This window comes from Aplidium turbinatum, chromosome 15 (assembly GCF_918807975.1).
Source record: "Aplidium turbinatum chromosome 15, kaAplTurb1.1, whole genome shotgun sequence".
NCBI lineage: Eukaryota > Metazoa > Chordata > Ascidiacea > Aplousobranchia > Polyclinidae > Aplidium > Aplidium turbinatum.
Genome location: NC_137486.1, coordinates 13,448,731 through 13,467,750, shown reverse-complemented (window position 1 = coordinate 13,467,750; position 19,020 = coordinate 13,448,731). Strand labels below are relative to the sequence as shown.

General features: G+C 40.6%; 3 protein-coding genes and 1 long non-coding RNA gene across 4 annotated transcripts; 3 read left to right on the top strand and 1 right to left on the bottom strand.

Moving 5' to 3' along the window:
- Positions 1–719: 719 nt before the first annotated feature.
- Positions 720–4,880, top strand: LOC145783982 (uncharacterized). The gene has a single exon (XM_082595742.1). It carries the CDS (start codon positions 720–722, stop codon positions 4,878–4,880), a length of 4,161 nt encoding a protein of 1,386 aa, XP_082451868.1.
- A 105-nt stretch (positions 4,881–4,985) lies between these two features.
- Positions 4,986–6,050, top strand: LOC145783980 (uncharacterized). The gene has a single exon (XM_082595741.1). It carries the CDS (start codon positions 4,986–4,988, stop codon positions 6,048–6,050), a length of 1,065 nt encoding a protein of 354 aa, XP_082451867.1.
- A 581-nt stretch (positions 6,051–6,631) lies between these two features.
- Positions 6,632–7,220, top strand: LOC145784135 (uncharacterized). The gene is made up of 3 exons (XR_014290983.1): positions 6,632–6,760; positions 6,941–7,014; positions 7,115–7,220. It is a non-coding gene; the product is annotated as an uncharacterized LOC145784135 (long non-coding RNA).
- Positions 7,221–7,826: 606 nt separating this feature from the next.
- On the bottom strand, positions 7,827–18,206 carry LOC145784549 (uncharacterized). Its single transcript, XM_082596393.1, has 5 exons — positions 17,718–18,206; positions 15,610–15,764; positions 11,614–11,713; positions 9,351–9,442; positions 7,827–8,388 (listed from the first exon to the last, which is right to left on the bottom strand). Exons 1-5 carry the CDS (start codon positions 17,929–17,931, stop codon positions 8,203–8,205), a joined length of 747 nt encoding a protein of 248 aa, XP_082452519.1. The 5' UTR covers positions 17,932–18,206; the 3' UTR covers positions 7,827–8,202.
- Positions 18,207–19,020: the final 814 nt, after the last annotated feature.

Below are 19,020 nucleotides of genomic sequence, written 5' to 3'. Positions count from 1 at the left end.
CATCCTAGTACTAAGTTGGAGTAGGGACGGTAGATACCGGGACGCGCAACTCCGTTGTTCCGCCAACATTAGAAGGGTCAATTGCCAACTTGACATTTTTTTCACGCTTTGTTGCTCGCTTGTTTTCAACTAAAAGCCTTAAATTACTTTAAAAACAACTTCATTCTTCTTATATATCCTATAAAATGTACATTATTTTGTAAATCAGAAAAAATCGTAACCCTTCTAGTGTTGCGGATAAGTCAAAAGCGGATGTAGTTGCGCATCCCGATATTCTACTGTCCCTAGTTGGAGGCATTCCGTTCCTACTGCTCCGAAGTGGACCGAAAATATCAGGAAGTTGTTAATATGATTGGAGATGATAGGGAAACCGAACGCTCCCTAATAAAAGAAAATAAGGTCGAGTTTGACACTCGTTGCAAGGAGTGGCTGGAAAGAACAGCCAACTTGCCTGTGCCATCTACGTCTTACAAGAAGCCTAGTTCCTCACATCGTTCCGTGAGCCTACGCTCTGGAAGCACCAGCTCGCGAGCAAGCTCAAAGCAACGTGAAGTACTGATCCAACTGAAACTGGCTCAGCGGGAAAACTGAGCTGAAGTGGAAGGTCCTTGGAAGCTCGGATAGAAGCAGAGAGGAAGAAAGAAGAAGCTGAGAGGAAGAAAGAAGAAGCTCGGATAGAAGCTGAGAGGAAGAGCAGGCAAGCTGAACACAAAATTGAAATGTTACAATTGGAATTGCAATCTCGGGCAGAGGCGATGAGTGACGCTGATTCACCTTACGTTACTGTCGATGAAACTGGATTCACGTCACCTGGTCTGCCAAACAGCAAGGAGAATGTTTCCTCCCGTTTGACAAAGAGACCCTCTGTGCAATTTCAAGAGACATCTTCTCCTGTCCTTTCATCTCCTTATGCTACTCATGATGCTAAAGCTAACAAGCCTAATTCTACGTTCCCTGCAGCACGCTCGACTCCTCAAGTAAATATCAGTTCGCCAAGTTTGGCTTGGCAACCGAAAACAATTAAACGTGACTCGTATGGACCAGATTACCAACCAGTGTCCTATGTCGGTGAACAACCAGGGTGCTCCTATCAGCAGCCCCAACTACCAAGTAGACATTTCTCTTATAGTGACGAACGTTTCTTACCACGACCAGAAATACTTTCATTTAAGGGTGACCCCTTAACTTACCAAAATTTTGTGCGGACGTTTGACGCACAGATCGTTCCGCTGGTACATAACGATCAAAGGAAGTTGGTCTATTTGTTACAACATTGTCATAGTGACGTAAAACGTTCAATAGAACATCTTGTGAAGAAATCCGATGGCTATGAGCTGGCAAGGAAGAAGTTGTACCTGGAGTATGGCCAGCCCCATATCATCGCAAATGCAGCAGAGCAAAAACTGAAGAGGATGCCAAAGGTTGGGCATAGCGATCCTCAAGGCTTAAAGGATCTAGCCAATGCCATGGATGTGTGTCTCTCAACCCTGGATGACATTAATGAGTTTGCTGGACTGAATTCTCTGGACACAATGATGGTAATGATTGAGAAGTTGCCATTCCGTATGCAAGAGGCATGGGCAGAGAGATCGGTTATGGTTCTGCACAACACAAGCCGTGAAGCAGGATTCAGAGATCTTGCAGAACTTGTTGGCATGCGAGCAGAGATCCAGAACTCCCTGTACGGAAGTAGGATTCATAAGGCGAAGGAAACTCACCAGACCCTGGCAAAGAAACCCAATCGTAAGGATCGAGTTTCAGCATTTAACACGGACGTTCCTCCGCTCAAAGGTGTATCAAAGCCATCTTTCAGTAATGTTTGTCTATGTTGTAAACGCAAGTCGCACAAGCTTGTTGATTGTGACGAGTTTAAAAACATGATGTACAAACAGCGTAGACAACTGGTTTACGATGCACACTTATGTTATAAGTGCCTGACTAGCACAAAGCATCAAACTCGCGACTGTAAAGTTGACAGCACATGTACCATTGAAGGGTGCAAGGGACGTTTCCATCATACTTTGCTCCACAACCCTAATCCACCTAATTCATCTCAGCCACGCAGTGATGAAGAACAAAGGGGAGTTCTTTCCTGTTCAGTAACGGAACCGCGGCCGCCAGATAAAGACGTGGGTGTCTGCAAGGCCTACCTGTGCATTGTGCCAGTAAAGGTTAGATACAATGGCAATGAAGTTTTGACTTACGCGTTCTTCGATCAAGGTTCTACAGCAACCTTTTGCGCTAACAAATTGATAGACGTTTTGAATATCACTGGAGATAAAAGAGAGATCTCACTACAGACTCTTTCTAACACGTCTAAAATATATGATGGAATATCTGTAAGCTTGTCTGTGTCCTCCCTAGATGACAAACGAAAGTTTGAGCTGTCTGGAGTCCTGTCAATTGATGAAATTCCGACTACTCCAAATGCCATTCCGAGTCAAGAGGAACTGTCTGGACTACCCCACCTAGATGATATGGAATTTCCCTGTGTGAAGGGTGGAAGTGTGACACTGTTGATCGGTGTCGACAACCCAGAAGTGTTTTGCATTCAACGTTCACGGAAGGGATCACGTGATCAGCCGATCGCTATAAAAACCCCGTTGGGTTGGTCCTTGTTGGGCCCATCTCTGTCACCAACTTCCTCTTCGTCCTTTCAAGTTAACTTTGCTCAATCGAGAGACATTGCCATTGAGCAAAAAATCGAGTGTTTATGGAAAACGGACTTTGGAGACGAAAAATCAGTACTTGACATGCCCAACTCACGTGAAGATAGAATGGCATATGACATGATGACAAAATCAGTCAAGCAGATTGATGGAAAATATCAACTCCCATTACCTTGGAGACCCTGTTCCTTGACTCTACCAGATAACCGCCAGATGGCTCATCGTCGTTTACTTAGCCTGCGAAGACGTTTGACAAGAGACGAGCAGCTGTGTAAAAAATATGTTGACGTAATAGAAACTTATCTTTCGAAGGGGTATGCGCGAGAGATTCCAACAGAGGAAATCCAAACAGTAAATACCACATGGTATCTGCCGCACCACCCGGTTTTACACCCTCGGAAGCCTGACAAGTTACGAGTGGTGTTCGACTGCGCTGCAAAACATCATGGCATTTCACTCAATGACGCCTTAATGCAAGGTCCTGACCTAGTGAACAATCTTGTGGGCGTGTTAATGCGTTTTCGGAAGGAAAGAATCGCCTTGGTTGCTGATATCGAGGCCATGTTCCATCAAATTAAGGTGGAGCCTCGAGACAGCGATGCACTGCGATTCCTCTGGTGGCCTGGAGGAGATATGGACAAACAACCGGTCCCACATCAAATGTTGGTTCACTTGTTCGGAGCAACATCCTCCCCCAGCTGTGCTGGATTCTGTTTGAGACAGGCGGCGCAGGACTTTAGTAGCCTTCTTTGTCCAGGCATTCCAGACATCGTCAAAAATAACTTTTATGTTGATGACTGCTTAGTGTCTGTGAGCTCTCGGGAAGAAGGAATACGAGTGATGTCACAACTCACTCAGCTGTTGAGCAAAGGTGGCTTTCACTTAACCAAGTGGCTGTCGAACGACAAAGGCGTTTTGGAATCGATACCCGAGAATGAACGTTCCAAGTGTTTAAGAAACCACACCTTTAATGAGGATTGTATCAATGAACACATACTGGGTGTCTATTGGACCGTGTTCACAGATGAGTTTGGGTTTAACGTTTCTCTTCCTGAGAGGCCCCTGACCCGCAGAGGTATTTTGTCTGCGACGAGCTCGCTATATGACCCCCTGGGGTTTGTTGCTCCAGTAACCTTGAAACCAAAGTTGTTGTTGCAAGATTTGTGCAAGCAAGGTCTCGGTTGGGATGACCCAATTTCGGCGTCTGAAGTAGACACTTGGAATGAATGGATAAATCAGCTACACCAACTTCACGACATACGTCTGCCTCGTTGTTTCAAACCTCCCCACTTTGGCGTGGTAACGGAGCATGAACTTCACTATTTTGCCGACGCTTCGTCTGTGGCATATGGAGCTGTGTCCTACCTCCGTCTTGTTGATGATGAAGGAAGGATTCACTGTGCATTTCTGATGGGAAAGTCCCGCTTAGCCCCACTTAAAACAGTTTCCATTCCAAGGCTGGAACTCACTGCTGCTGTTATGGCCGTGAGGTTAGATAAAATAGTGAGAAAGGAATTGAACCTACCCAATTGCACATCAAGATTTTGGACAGACTCGAGCGCTGTCTTACAAAGTATTTGTAATGCAAGGAAAAGATTCCCTACATTTGTTGCCAATCGATTGTCCACGATTGAACAAAATACAGACCTTTCGAAGTGGAGACATGTGCCTTCAAAGTTAAACCCTGCCGATTGTGCGTCCCGTGGCATGAATGCGAGCACGCTGATTAGCTCCAGCTTCTGGTTGTCTGGCCCAACGTTTTTGTGGGAAGCCGAAGAAAAATGGCCAGAGTCTCCAATAAAACTACCTGATCTTCCAGCAGAGTTTGCGCCCGTCAAGAAACAACGAGTTTACGTGAGTGCCGCTTCAGAGACTTCTTGTTCAACTGACCGATTGATTCAACGATATTCCAAGCTGATACGCTTGAAGAAAGCAACAGCGTGGTTGATGCGCTACAAAGAGTTCCTCATGATGAAGACTCGACCCTCGGTTTGCCAAGCTCCACTTAATCGATCTCCCATCACAGTCCGCGAATTGAAGCTTGCTGAAGTGGAACTGATTAAATATGTGCAAAGAAGTCGCTTTGGACAGGTGCTAAACGTATTATCTGGAGGTGCCATGCTAACTAAAAGGACATTCTCACGATCCATGGTTAAATTGAACCCTATATTGGTTGATGGGGTCATTCGGGTTGGCGGCCGTTTGGAGTGAGCACCAATCGAAGAAGATGCCAAGCACCCGATCGTGTTACCTTTTGACTCTCACCTTACAGATCTTGTGATTACAAGTCACCATGCTCAAGTGGGCCATTCTGGCATGACCCATACATGGGCATCTCTTCGACAAACGTACTGGATTTTGAAGGGAGGCGTCGCCGTTAGACGTGTCCTCGGGAAGTGCTTGCTCTGTAAAAAAAGGAATGCACAAGTTGGCAAACAATTTATGGCTGATTTGCCATCTGGAAGACTCCAACCCGATAAGCCTCCGTTTTCTCATGTCGGTGTCGACTATTTTGGACCCTTTATGGTGAAGCAAGGCCGCAGTTCACTCAAACGTTATGGCTGCGTATTCACGTGCATGTCAATTAGAGCTATCCACATTGAAATTACCCACACCATGTCTACTGACTCGTTTATTGATGCCCTTCGACGATTCATTGGTCGTCGAGGTCTCCCAACCGACATTTATAGTGAAAACGGATCGAATTTTGTCGGTGCTGAAAGAATATTGCGTGAGTCCTTACAACTGTGGAACCAACAGAAGATTAATGAGTATCTGTGCCAACAAAATGTGACCTGGCATTGGAATCCGCCAACCGGCTCTCACTTCGGTGGAGCATGGGAGCGCATGATCCGTTCCATTCGAAGGATCCTAACTGCTCTGATGAAGGAGCAAACCGTTTCAGATGAAGCTCTCGTTACTTTGATGGTCGAAGTGGAGTCAATCATAAATTCGCGACCCATTGTTCCTATCACCTTTGACCCACAAGATGATGTGCCGTTGTCTCCCAATCACCTATTGCTGTTGAGAGAAGCACCAAACCTGCCCCCTGGACTGTTTGATAGAAAAGACTGTTATGTTCGACGCCGCTGGGCCCAGGTGCAATACCTAGCCAATCAATTTTGGTTGCGCTGGACCCATGAGTTCCTCCCATTCATCATTCAGAGACAGAAGTGGTTTCAAAGAGAGAAGAACTTTGAAAAAGATGATGTTGTCCTTCTCGTTGACGATTCCCAACCTCGTTCGAAGTGGCCGTTGGGGCGAGTGGTTGACACATACCCGGACAATAAAGGGACTGTACGTACAGTTTCGGTGAAAACTCGATACAATGTGGTCAAGAGACCAATTTCGAAACTGTGTTTGATTTTGGAAACTGCTTAATGCAGAACAAAATGGACTGTTTACCTGTCGCCGGGTTAAAGGCATTGATCAATGTGTAATTGTGTATTATGAACTATTGAACGAATTTCTGTTGGCTAATTCAGCCAACAACGAACATTTCTGGTTGAGAATAGTGAAAACACACTACCTGCTTCAAAATGTGCCTTTTAATTGTAAATATTTAACTGCATTTTTAATCCCTTGTTCGTAAAGGCCTTCTTAGAGGCCGATTGGATTGTGAAGTATATCGTTCCAAACACGACTTAGTTTGGATTGTAAAAAAAATGTTCACTCAGGTCTCATTTTTGTGTGGGGGTGTTACGTCGTATTTGTCCGCCTCCTTTTCTATGTGTAACAACTAAATTCGGATTCCGTAAGTAGCACCTGGCAACCCCTGCTGTCTTACCTCGAGGTGTGATCGTTACATCATAATTGCTTTTGCGCCTTTGCGTTCGTTACTACGTTTCTTTTTGCTTTGAGTTTTGTCAAGTGGCAGTACATGTAAAGATCAGTTTAGCGTTTACAGCAACTAGTTAGCGACTGACAGTTAATTCGAGGTATTAACGGTGCTGCTGTTTTTTAGTTGAATAAGAGTTAGCCTACTGCGTTAATGTACTGTGTGGTTGAAGCATAGTTGAACTCTGTGCAGCAATTTCATCTGTCGTTGCCGTTGGCCTATGTGGCCAAATCAGTGATTATCACAGTTCACGGTAAGCTTAACATCCTACTGCAACCTTTGTGATAGAATAGGCCAATGTGAATTTTAGTGTCAATGGTTAAGTGTAATAAGTACCTCGTCTTATTTCCCGATGTTTAAATCAAGTACCGGACTCACCTATGATGTGAAATTTATAGCATAATATTTTGCTGTTTACCGTTTATATGTTTAGTTTCGATCTACAACGGTAGAATTTTCAATTGTTGGGTTTCTCCCTGTGCTGTTCCGTGCGCCACAAAATAGTCGGTAAGAATTCATTAGGCCTAAAATTCTTCATCTGTAATTCCGCATTAGGCCTAATTCGTAAGTTTTGTTTGCTAATCGTTGTTTTGCTGTGTTGTCACAGAAACCTTCTTCTTCACTTCACCGTCGCTTGTTCGTTGTCGTAGCTGTCGTTGTCGTCGACAGCTGAATACATTTACCGTCACTCTGTGTGCGTGTTCGTACGTTACACTTTCCACAGGTAACGTTCTTTGGTGTGAGTCGAAAGCTCTGTGTAGGGTAGGCTCTGAACCATAGCTTGCAATCTCACACTGCTTTTTTCATGTTTGTTGATCAATTGAGTGCCTCGAGTAAACTTTTTTGAGATTTTATTTTATTGTTATATGTGGTCTGTGGAACTCATGTTTAGGACCGTTGAGAGGATATTTTAGGCCCGGCACCAATGCAATCCTTGGGCTCCAAATCAACCAAGAAAGCCACTTTACTGGTTCTGATCTTTACCATGTCGGGTACGGATCTGCCTGATTTTTATCAGATGTGGACTAGACAAAGTGGCTGCTTGGGAAGAGATTGATAAGAAAAACGCATTGCATCTAAAAAATACGGTGTGGTTTCTTCGTGATTCCGGCCCCCTTAAAACTATCCCAGCCCGGGTCCAAAAGTACCCCCAGGACCCCTGTCAACGCTACTGCTCATGTTGATGAGAATTTAACCTACACCAGGAACATCCAACTCAAATACGCTGACGTGCCAATTTTTATCTTACAACTTATTTTCGTGCCAACGTTTATTCTCATGTTGAAACATTCGTACAGACTCTTTTTTTACTTGCTCGTTGCATCTAGGCGTATACTTACCGAGTTATAAAATAGTGCAAATGCAAACCCCCACTAAAGTAGGGTGAAATCAAACAATTAGTACTCCGACTCTCCGCAATTAGGCATGGTAGGCTACTATTGTTTTATTTGCATGTAAGCAGAAAAAATATTAAAAGAAACAATTTAGTACATCTTCAACAATGTCATTGTCATCTGATGACCTATATGCGCGTTTGGACTATTCTTCTGTGACAAAGGTCAGAAGTGAATGTTATTTGTCCTAAATGTTGCGGTTATTCTGTATTGTGAATAAACAATCAACAAAGCAACCATCGACAGGTAGCAAATCTTAACTTTTGGCATATCAAGTTTCGCAAAAGCTTGAACGCCATTTTCAAGAATGCTGCGTGCTACTTTTAGGACGCGTATCACGTGGACAAAACTGATTTACATGGTCTCTTCTGTTTTCCACAGCAAGGTACACCATCGTCACTCCCCACGACACACTCCAAAACCATCCGGTTAGCAGAAACGTTGTTGTGAAAAGCTGCGAAATTCCAACGCATACGTTTGTTGTGATCTGCAAGATAACATAAAAAGTTGCATAAATATATTAATGGAATGTGGAAAACGACCCAGTTGGCGGACGTGAATGAAACAAAAAAAAGAAAAATGGGCGTACTAAAAGTGAAAGCCATAAAACAGCTTTGTTGATATTTCAATCCTTCCCAAAGGTGCTAAAATTTGCCAACTGCAGATATATCATATATGTAATTCCAGGATAGCATGTTTATTGTGTCAATAAGAATATACCCACAACAAACCAAATAACAGCATTATTTGCACAGATGTGAGATTTATACATAGGCTACAGTACTGTATACGATTATATAGCCTATTCTATCTACTGAATGCATGGCTTTTGACATATAGCCTAACTGGAAACATATTAATACTTTGTAAGGAACGATAAGATAACCGTATGGCTATTTTATTCTTCTTTATAAAATATAGGAACTCTGGATAATAATCAATATGCTTCAAAAAGTTTGTCACTTTAGTGGTGCATAAAAGTATACGACATTATAAAGGTAGGCTATTGTTAACTTATATGATTTTATTTAAAAGATACATTTGGTTTTCCGCAATTGTATATCGTTGGTTAGCGCGTGACTTCGTGAACAAAGAAGCTTCAAGATCAACCGGCGCTGGTTCGACTCTAGGGTGTGCGCTTGAGCAACGCATTCTGAGGACTGTTCTCCATTCAGCGGCACCTAATGGATAGAATAATTCCCCAGCAAGAACACTTCGATAATCGGTAACTTCATTCTGTCAATTTCGGTAATTCGTCATGCGTCAAAAGCCTCTGCAAGTATGCGAAACTACCAGGCTTTGTCAGTCCGAGGATAAAGATTCAAAACTAAACCAATTTTTCATTAGCAAACCGAAATGGTTGTTTGGTAGGCTAATGTCGTCCATTTCAAAGTGCATTTAAGAAATGAATGAAATTAATATAGACTATATGTAGAAAAATAGCCTTACCAAACTTATCATTTTTGTTTTGACAATATCTCGATCGATTTCATCGAAGGTTGTGGCCACACAACAAAATGTGAATCCCGACAAAATTGTTCCTGCAAATATGTTTTAAATTTCCAGCACAAACTAACAAGGAAAAGCTTTACGCTACTTGGGCGATAAAAATGAATTTCCTCAAGGCTGTGTTGCCATTAGCAAGTAGTCTATGTTGAATAAACTTAATAGGCTAGCCCAGGGGTGTGCAAACTTTCAACATTGCGGCCAAATGCACATAACCAGCTTAGTTTGCGGGCCACAACTGAAAATATCTATTGTTCACTATATTATGATGAATGTGCACGCAATAAATGACCACGCAGTTTTCTCGCGCCTGGTTAGCCCAAAGCAACCTTCAGACAGAGCACGGATAGCTAGAACCGCAGCGGGATTCTCAGCTGTAGGCCATTCAACTGCAAAACAGCAGCGGATTTTTTGCCTGTTTTTTTTTGGATGCGGACGACTTAAAACTTGTTTAAGTTTTGCGCTGCCTGCGAGGGAATACAATTATGCTACCACATATAAAATGTGACTGCAATCAAAAGATGTAAGTTATCTAGGCTACTGGGGATGTTGGTAAAGACGTGTAGTCGTGTAAGCAATATATTTCACACTGGTTGAACTTGTCAATTTACCAAACAAAAAATAATGTTTACTAAACTTGAGACATAAATGAAAATTGTCTAATGGGCCACACTTTATTTAAATCCGGACCTATCCATGGGCCAAAAGTTTAAGCTCGCTGGCCACAGTTTGCACACCGGTGCGCTAGCATGTTTGTATTCTAATTTTAATGTAATATAGTCACTGGTGGATTTCCAGAAGATTAGCTTCCGGAGCATTAGTTTTTTATTTTCCTAATGCGCTATAGGTGCCGCAGAAGAGATTCAGAATTATGCCCTTATAAGGTTTTGAAACAACACACTTGATGTTCGTGTGTAAAACGTTGCTGAAGTAAGTATCATAGTCTATAGATGATATAACGTTGTTCAATGCAAATATTCGTATTTTAGTGAAACCATAACACAACACGTTCCACAATTTTTCAAGATATTTAAATTTTCTCAGTGGAGGACTGACCATTCATACAAAGAGTAAACTTGAAACAGTTACAGTGTGTAGAGAAACACTGTCAGATGTCAGTATGAGGTTCATTTGTGAAAATCCGCGCTCACACTAGCTCGATTAAATTGGAATGGATTTTAGTGACGTTATCAAGTTTTGAAGACTCTGAGATCTTTTTTTCGTAGTTACATATTCACGAAGTTCCCTCACAGCTTCGCGTTCATCTAAGCGCAATCTCTTTGCCACTTCAATGATTTCGTTTTTTCCGTGTGTCATTACTGTGTCCTCTGGCCAAGTAGTTCGATCAAGTACTTTGCAGGCGTTAATAAATGACGAGTCTGCTGAATTCAACAAGCGATCTTGCATGGAATTTCCTAAGTGATGATAGAAGATGCGGGGATTGATTGGCGAGCTATTTCTGCAATTGATACCACGACTGCTCAGACATACAAGACTACTCTGAATAGGACAAGGCATACTACTAAGAGTGGTGCTAAGCAGCGGGAAACAGTCAGTAATAAAAGTAAAAAATACAGGAAAAACTAGTTGTGACGTAATAAGTTGGCTCAATAAAATATCGAGTGTAAACGTCAAGGTGTGGCGCTAGGACAGTCAAGCTGCCTCAAGGTTGCACAATAACGAATCAAATGAATGATACAAATTACAAACACCATCTTAACGCTACTCTGAACAGGGCAAACCATAATAAGAGCTTAAAATAATAAGAGCATAAAATATTTGAGCTTCCGGAACGCCGTTCCGGACAAGTCAACTTTTTGATCGAGCTTCCGGAGCGGCGCTCCGGACCGTTCCGGCTGAAATCCAGCCTTGAATATAGTCCTACAGATCATTCACATCGCACCAGCTAGGCTAATGTTGGAAGGATATTTAAAGAATCTTTGGTTATCTACCGTAAGCTATATATACCTATTAAAACTGTTTAACCGCAACAACCAGGGCCGTTGAGAAGATATTTTGGGCCCGGTACCAATGAGATTTTTGGGCCCCAAATCAAGAAATTTTGTAAGATAATGCATTGTAACTTATCCAAAGAACACGCGATGGTTTCTTCATGATCTTGGGCCCTTCGAAAAGGTTGCGGCCCACTAAAATTATCTAAAAGTACCCCTAAACCTCCTTGTCAACGCTATTGGTAACAACTCACCAAGGCCAGGGACGATGCAATTACAAATCATCAACCCAACAGCTAATGGAACTGGCATCACTGGAATGGAAGCATGGGACCCTTGCATGATTCGGGATGTCTACAAATTCAACATAACCTCAATTAAGTTCTAACAATGATTTTTACTTAGAAAAAAACATTTTTGCAACATGTGCTGGTGTTACTGTAGGCTACGTTTATCTAAAATCTAACATAGCTTAGAAGGATTGTGGAGTCGGAGGGACTTGGGCGTGTCCGGAGTAGGAGTTGTTAACAAAGCCGACTCCGACTTGATTCAAAGCGATGAAGAATAAAATTTTTGTTTTGTAAACTTTTTTTTAAATATTGTTTCTTGTTTTCTGTAGCCTATACTGCGCTCTAAAACTTTACCAGAAAATATTTGCTCTTGTCGGTTTTTTTGACCATCGATGGTTCAGGTGAGATCACAGCTTCAGTATCTGAATACCACATCCTAGCTAGACCGATTACTTCAAATTTTAAAATGCCTACAATGTTTGGACACTTTTCCACAAACGGACTTTTCGCAAGGTTTCAGTTTGAGTGTGAAATGAAAACGCACTGTTCATTTTTATTGTTACGAAATAGACCTCTCAAATGCTTTGCAATAATTTTGATTTTTGAAAGTTTTTTTTTTTCATTTGTCTGTAGCATGTGGAATGTGGATTAATTGACTTACGAATTAAATAAGAAGAAACGCTTTAAATATCTGGCAAGCTTACAGTTTGAAAAAAGCCCGGACTTGGCAATTGAAAGTCGATTTGATGTCAACCTACAAAATTTAGCATTAAACAAATAAAGGGCATAATAAGTATAAACAAACCAAGCGTTTTTAAGCAAAACTGATGATGTTGTGGACAGTGATGGGCGTTATCGGCGGTAAATTTTTATCGCCTATCGTTATCGCTCAATTATTTTTTCAGTTATCGTTTATTGTTATCGCCAAAGGCAATATTTGATTATATCGCCGATAATCGCCGATAAATTTTATTTCTGATCAACACACAAGTGGAAAGACCATGAAAAGTAATATTTTTATTAGCCACCTAGTTAACGAAACTAAAATTGAAACCAGTTCGACTTCAGTGCCTGAAGTGTGTGTGTACAGGTCGTTGTCAGGGGAGGGGGCACGCCCCCCCTGCAGCGACGGCCCTGACAAAACAATAATTTTTAGAGTTGCAAATTGCAATGCAATGAAATGCATGCAACAAGTCTCTTGTTGTTTTGCTGGTATTTGAAGGTATAATTATAAGCACGGCGGTTACCTCAGTGGTTTGATTCTGGATCAAGAGGTTGAAGATTCGATACCCACTGCCGCTGTTGCGATTCTATTCATGCATAACTTACAAAAAGTTTTGTCCCTCTACAGTATATTATGTTCGATTTGTCGTCATGTTAATGAAATCAGTTCGTGCTGCATGGGATGGGGCAGCGCTAATCAAGAAAAAAAAAAATTATCGTTATCGAACATTTTCGGCGATAATTTTATCGTTTATCGTTATCGCTTAACTTTTTTTTGATTTATTGTTTATGGTTATCGCTTTAGGCATTTTTCGTTTATCGATTATCGTTATCGCTTAACTGAAAAATAAGTTATCGCGCCCAAGACTGGTTGTGGATTAGGGAAACATGCAAAAAAAGAGAAAAAAGTACATTCAGAGGTGCGGGTACAAATTCGCCAAGCAGAGCAGAAATCTGAAAGGACATTGAACGTTTTCGGCTAGGAATTTTAGAAAAAGTTAATAAAAAAGATCAGCCAAAGATTCAAGCCACAGCAACAGACTTCTGGAAGACAACAAGCACCACTAACATTTTTTTACCAACAAGATTAGGCTACAATAAATATGACATATAAAACCCGTTGTAAAAAAAACGAGTTGCCAATTTTTTTTTTTTTTTTTGCAACCAGCATTTCGGAAATTCGGCCTAATGTTGATAGGATAGCAGCAAAAATTGGAGTTCTTTTAAAAGAGCAAAAAATAAGAAAGTTCACAATTGATACAGCTATCACCAAAAAAAAAAACTCAAGCACAATTTTGAAGCTACATTTTGTAAAAGTTAATTCTCGTTGACTTCATGGTCAGGCTGTGGACCACTTCCGCAATATTGGACGGTTGTTGAACTTCTCAACTGTGTTTCTGACTTCAAAATGACTTTACAATTCTTATGTGCCTCAATTTTTTATAGTCTACCGCCCTAAAGGATTTCTCTTGGTGGCGTTAGGCCTATTCATGGTTTTGATTCATTAGATTACTGTTTAAAGCAGGCCCGTAGCCAGACATTTTCAAGGGGGGGTTCCCAAATCCAAAAATATGGACCTTTTGAAAACGCTTTCTTCTTGGTGTGTCCACAAGCAAGCAAAAACATAAGAAGCGGCAGTACATGTACCAACAAACAAAACAAACTTCAAATTGTCAATTATAAAAAAACAAAATAAATACATACCGGTACAAACAATTTTCACATTAACAATAGCACATCTACAGTGGAACTGACAGGGGCGCCGGAAGCGGGAGGGGAGAAGGCAGATACCCTTATAAGGTCATGTAAGCTACTGCACAATTTGCAATATAACAATTTGCGCCACTGGTGGTCCACCTCGAATTTTTAGTGGTCCAAAGAGAATTTTATTGGTTCACATAATGGACATCAATTGCCAATGGTCTATGGAATTTTTTTCTTAAAAAAATGGTCCATGGGACAATGGCACAAATACTTGTAAGCTTCAGCGAATTTCACTGTAATTCAGCTTAAAGTATATCTCACACTATCCACTAAACCAGTGGTTCCCAACCTGGGGTCTGCCGTCTGCGGACCCCTTGGGGTCCGTGAGAAAGCCTTTGGGGGTCCGTGATTATGCTACCTTGATGAATTTTGGGAAAAAAACGAAAAGCGATCTTTTCACTTTCATTTCTCTCATTAAATTTGCTTACGTTGAAAAAGTTTCGGCCTGGCACTTTGGGTCACCTTAATAATCACATCTTCTTCTTCTTTTATTGTCGCACTTGATTCAAAGCATTGACTGCCTCGTGTATGAAAAGTTTCCAGGATTCTCTGTTGTTTGCTTTGTGTATTAGGTGTATGTTGGTGTATGTTGTATGTTGGTATAATAATCACATACTGCTGACATTTCTTGAACAATTCATTCATTTTCTTATTTGAGCGACTGTTTAACCTAATATTTGCCGCAGGAGTCATAGCGGCAATGCAATGTGACACAGTAGGCTACAGTAGTTGAGTAGCATAATTATTACAATAGTCAATAGTATGTTAATTGAGTTTCAGGCAAAATTTAGGTAGGGGTCCGCAGAATTAATAATTTGTCTAAAGAGGTCCGTGACAACAAAAAGGTTGGGAACCACTGCACTAAACCAATACGCGTCCACAATTCCGTTGCCTGTTCTCACGTCAACTATCTTTTATCACGAGAACTGTATTCATAAGATTTTATCAATAGAATTATCCAGAAGGTAGAATGCAAGAAAGATTAACTATTACGTAAACTCTGTAACCGAGAAAATACGAGTTTAACAACTTACGTCACATTTGCTAGCGCAACACAAGGCATTATGAGGTAGCAATGATCAAAGTTTAAGACTTTACTATCGTACAATCAATCGTTTTACTTTTCGTTATTAACGCGTCCGGGACGAAAATGTTTTCAATCTTCCAGAAACCTCTTATTTAGAACTATCTGGAAGGTTTCAACTGATCCTGTGATCATATGTACACTACACCTTCCCCAAAATGTGGACCTTTTCGGCTCAAGGAGGGGGGGGGTTCCCGGGAACCCTGAGAACCCCCCCTGGCTACGGGCCTGTTGAAGTTAAATAAGTTGGCAAACTGTAGGCTACGTACCGTTTCATAGGCCTACTGCATTTGAGGTAACGAACTTTACGTAGAGTTTGATACTGCATGTCAATCATGGTAGTTCACAGAATCACAGTTATGCACTGAAATTAAAACTTCTGCTCGTACTTTTTCTTTTTTCTTTTTCTCTTTCCCCGCTGTTAAAAAATTGTTTGTAGCCATTACCACACTTGCGGCCCGCTTCCAATTCTCACTGGCAGCTGAAGAAGGTCGCCTTGACTCATTTGATATTTCACTGCTATCAGTAATAGGATGTAGTTTATCTGAAAAATATAAAAATAACTGTTTTCGTCAATAAGCCCAATAGGAAATAGTACGACGCATGGCCACCTGGAGATGCGGCCTGATTTGTCACATTTTGCAGATTTTGATTACAGCTACTGCTAGTGTTTGACTGACATTTTCTGAGATGCTTTTACTTTTTGCGGTTTCCTAATGACATAAAACTTTTTTGTTGCCTTGTGGAAGCAGTAGCAAATGAGAAAAAGTAAGTTGAAAAACGCAAAATCAGACTGTTATTGAAAATTAACAGTCTGACTAAAATCTTCGAAATCAAATTTTCTTTGTTTTTCAACACGTGAGGATGTTAAAACCTATTGTGTCATCTGGGGAAAAGAATAAAGTAAGCGTAAAAATCTAATTTTAGAAAAATTTATTTAAACGTTTGCCCAAAGTTAAAAAAAACCTGAAAATTTCTGCAAAATGTGACAAATCAGGCCATATCTTTAGGTGGCCATGCACGACGAAACAGTGGGTTTAATTTTTATTGGCCTCAGCCTACAGACTTTTCGCTGCACTAGTTTGGGTCGTTAACTTAATTCATTTTAGCATCTGATCAATAGATCTAAAATTAACGCAATACAATACGCAAAGCAAGACAGAACATTTAAAAGTTAATTACAAGAGCCTATCCAAGTCCAGCATAGACGCCTTTGTGATGTGGAGTTGGCTATAGCTAGACCACCATTCAAGGGTAAGCTACCCATAGGCTACAGAGACGGGCACATTTAATTACAATTACAAACAGAATTAGCAAATGCTTAAAAATCACAGAATATAAGCTATTGGCTACCTTAATGAAAATCTATTCAAAAATAACGACTACAGAAAGATTGTTGAATAATAAATGAATTTGCTTAGCTCGTATTGCATCTAAAGTCTTTTTTGCACTTGTGCCAACGCTTATCTTAATCAAATAACCGCATGTTTTTTTCGGTGCCTCCATAGTGTAGTTTCCATATCAATAAAAGTAATGCGTTATATTTTCTGCTATTTGTGGGCCTACATTGAAATGAATGGAGCTATGCCAAAGTACAATTGATTGATTGATTTAACGAAGAAAATTGTATAGGTTGTGCAGAAGGCATCATAGTTAGGAAACATCCGCATCTGCAGGTAAACGGGTATTTAACTAGAACCCCTAGTTGGATTTTAACCCATCTCGTTAAATCAGCGTATGAACATCAAGTTCTGCGATAGAAGAAGCGACAAAGACAGAAAAGAATAGTATCTAGGCCTAGGCCTGTAGGCTACTCTATCTCTAAAGTCTAAGCCTATGCCCAATATCTCTAGGCCTGTACACACTCAGGTACAGTAAGAGCAACGCACTGTAATTCGACAACAGCTCTCCATTCAGCGGGGGCCTTTTTCAATTGGATAAGTTATAAACAACACTCTAACACAAGCTTCACATTGCCAGTCTCGGTGACCGATTCAAGTCCTTATACTTTTTCGGTGTACAACTGCACAGTGAACACGATTATAATAAATTTCTGAACATGATGCTGAGACTACAACAGCAGAGTGGCTGCAAAAGGCCAGAGGTCAAGGAACTCAGCTGTCAAGTCATCACCCTTGTAGCCTAGCCTTCAACAACGACAAACAAGCGAAAAATATATGAGCGTTAAACAAACTGTCCGGACCTGCGTCAGGGATTCAAATTTTCTACAAGTAGACTGTGCGAAAGTATCAGAATTAAAGATCTGCAGAGGAAGACCCAGAATCAATATCTGTACAATTTTAATCAATTTTAATTTTGTTATTGGTGTGTATTGGGTTAATAATAGGCCGCTTTATGCGATTTGGAGAACTATATTGTTGTAAGGTAGTAGTAGGTTAAAACAAACTACAACTAGGGACCTACAATATTTAAAAAAAGAAGTGTTGCTTATTAGCTATTACAATAAACGATAGGTAGGCTACCGTAGGTTACTCACTATTTCCAAATCCTTTGTCTTTATGCAATATTCGTTGTTTGTCTTCCGAGCTTTCACCTGCATCAGTTTCTAATGCAATCACGATAGGCTTGGATGGTGTGTGGTTTGTAACTTGGTGTGCGGTTTGAATGTTGTGCAGTTCAACAGCATTTTCCAAGGAAGAATTTCCCTCCCTGCTATCCATAGCTTGTTGAACAGTTGCAACTCGCTTCATAAGCTTGCGGTTAACGTTCGGTACGAAGGCTATTCCTTTCCATTTTCTTTAAAAGCTTGCAAAAGTGACATTGGATATTTCTATGATTAATCAAAGCTTTACTTGCGTAATTAAGTTTAGAGGTGCATTGAGGCCAACTACAACCGTGGTAGCTTCTGTAAAAGCAAACTAATGAAACTACAGCTTTGACGCTTAAATGTTACTTTATGCTAAAAAGACATAACTTTTGATCTGCCTTAATCAAAATGTCTGACGCACTATCGACAAGTGATGGTTTGCTTACAAGCTGATTCTTGTTACAAGCTTACCGCTTTTACTTACAAAGTGATATGAGAAAACTTGATTAAATATATAGCAGTCTCCCTTCTTCAACCTTTGCTACTAATTCACCCAACTAACGCCCACTGACTTTTAAATATGCGCCATTGACACGTCAGAGACTGTTTTAGCTGGCCTGTTGCTTTCGATTTCTATAAAGAAAGTAAATAATCTTATCTTTACAAATATTATTGATCTTTCAAATCTTGAAGTAGGCTAGGCGTTACATAACATAGAGCGACAAGCACAGCGTTGAAATCTGATCCTATAGGGTTCAATCGATCGAGAAAGGCTGTCGGAGATCACGTAATATCTTAAATGACACATTCTCTTGTGTTGGAGATTGGATATAAACAATATTGGTCGAGCCGGTTTATTAATCAAGAGGCAATATATTGTATTCAACTCAACTTATTTGAGTGTTATTCATGACAAAAGGTTCCAATTTCTGTCGCACAACAAATCCAAAAAACACCACAACTCGTCCGACTAGGCTATGCAAAATTTTCCTTTGTCAACTGATTAGTTGGCTACATAGGTTCCTATGTCGTTTACAGACTCCGTGGCGCAAACTGTGTAGATAACCGAAAAAGTCACAATTAAAGTGATATTTTAGTAAGAAAGCTCAGACACTTCAAAGAAAACAATGTTCTGATAAATTTTCAATAAGTTAAATTAAACACACATTCTAGCCTACGAGCAGCAGGTGAAAATCCAATCTGAAATTCAAACACGACTTTCCAGAATCAGAGGTAACTTTTGATTTTAACT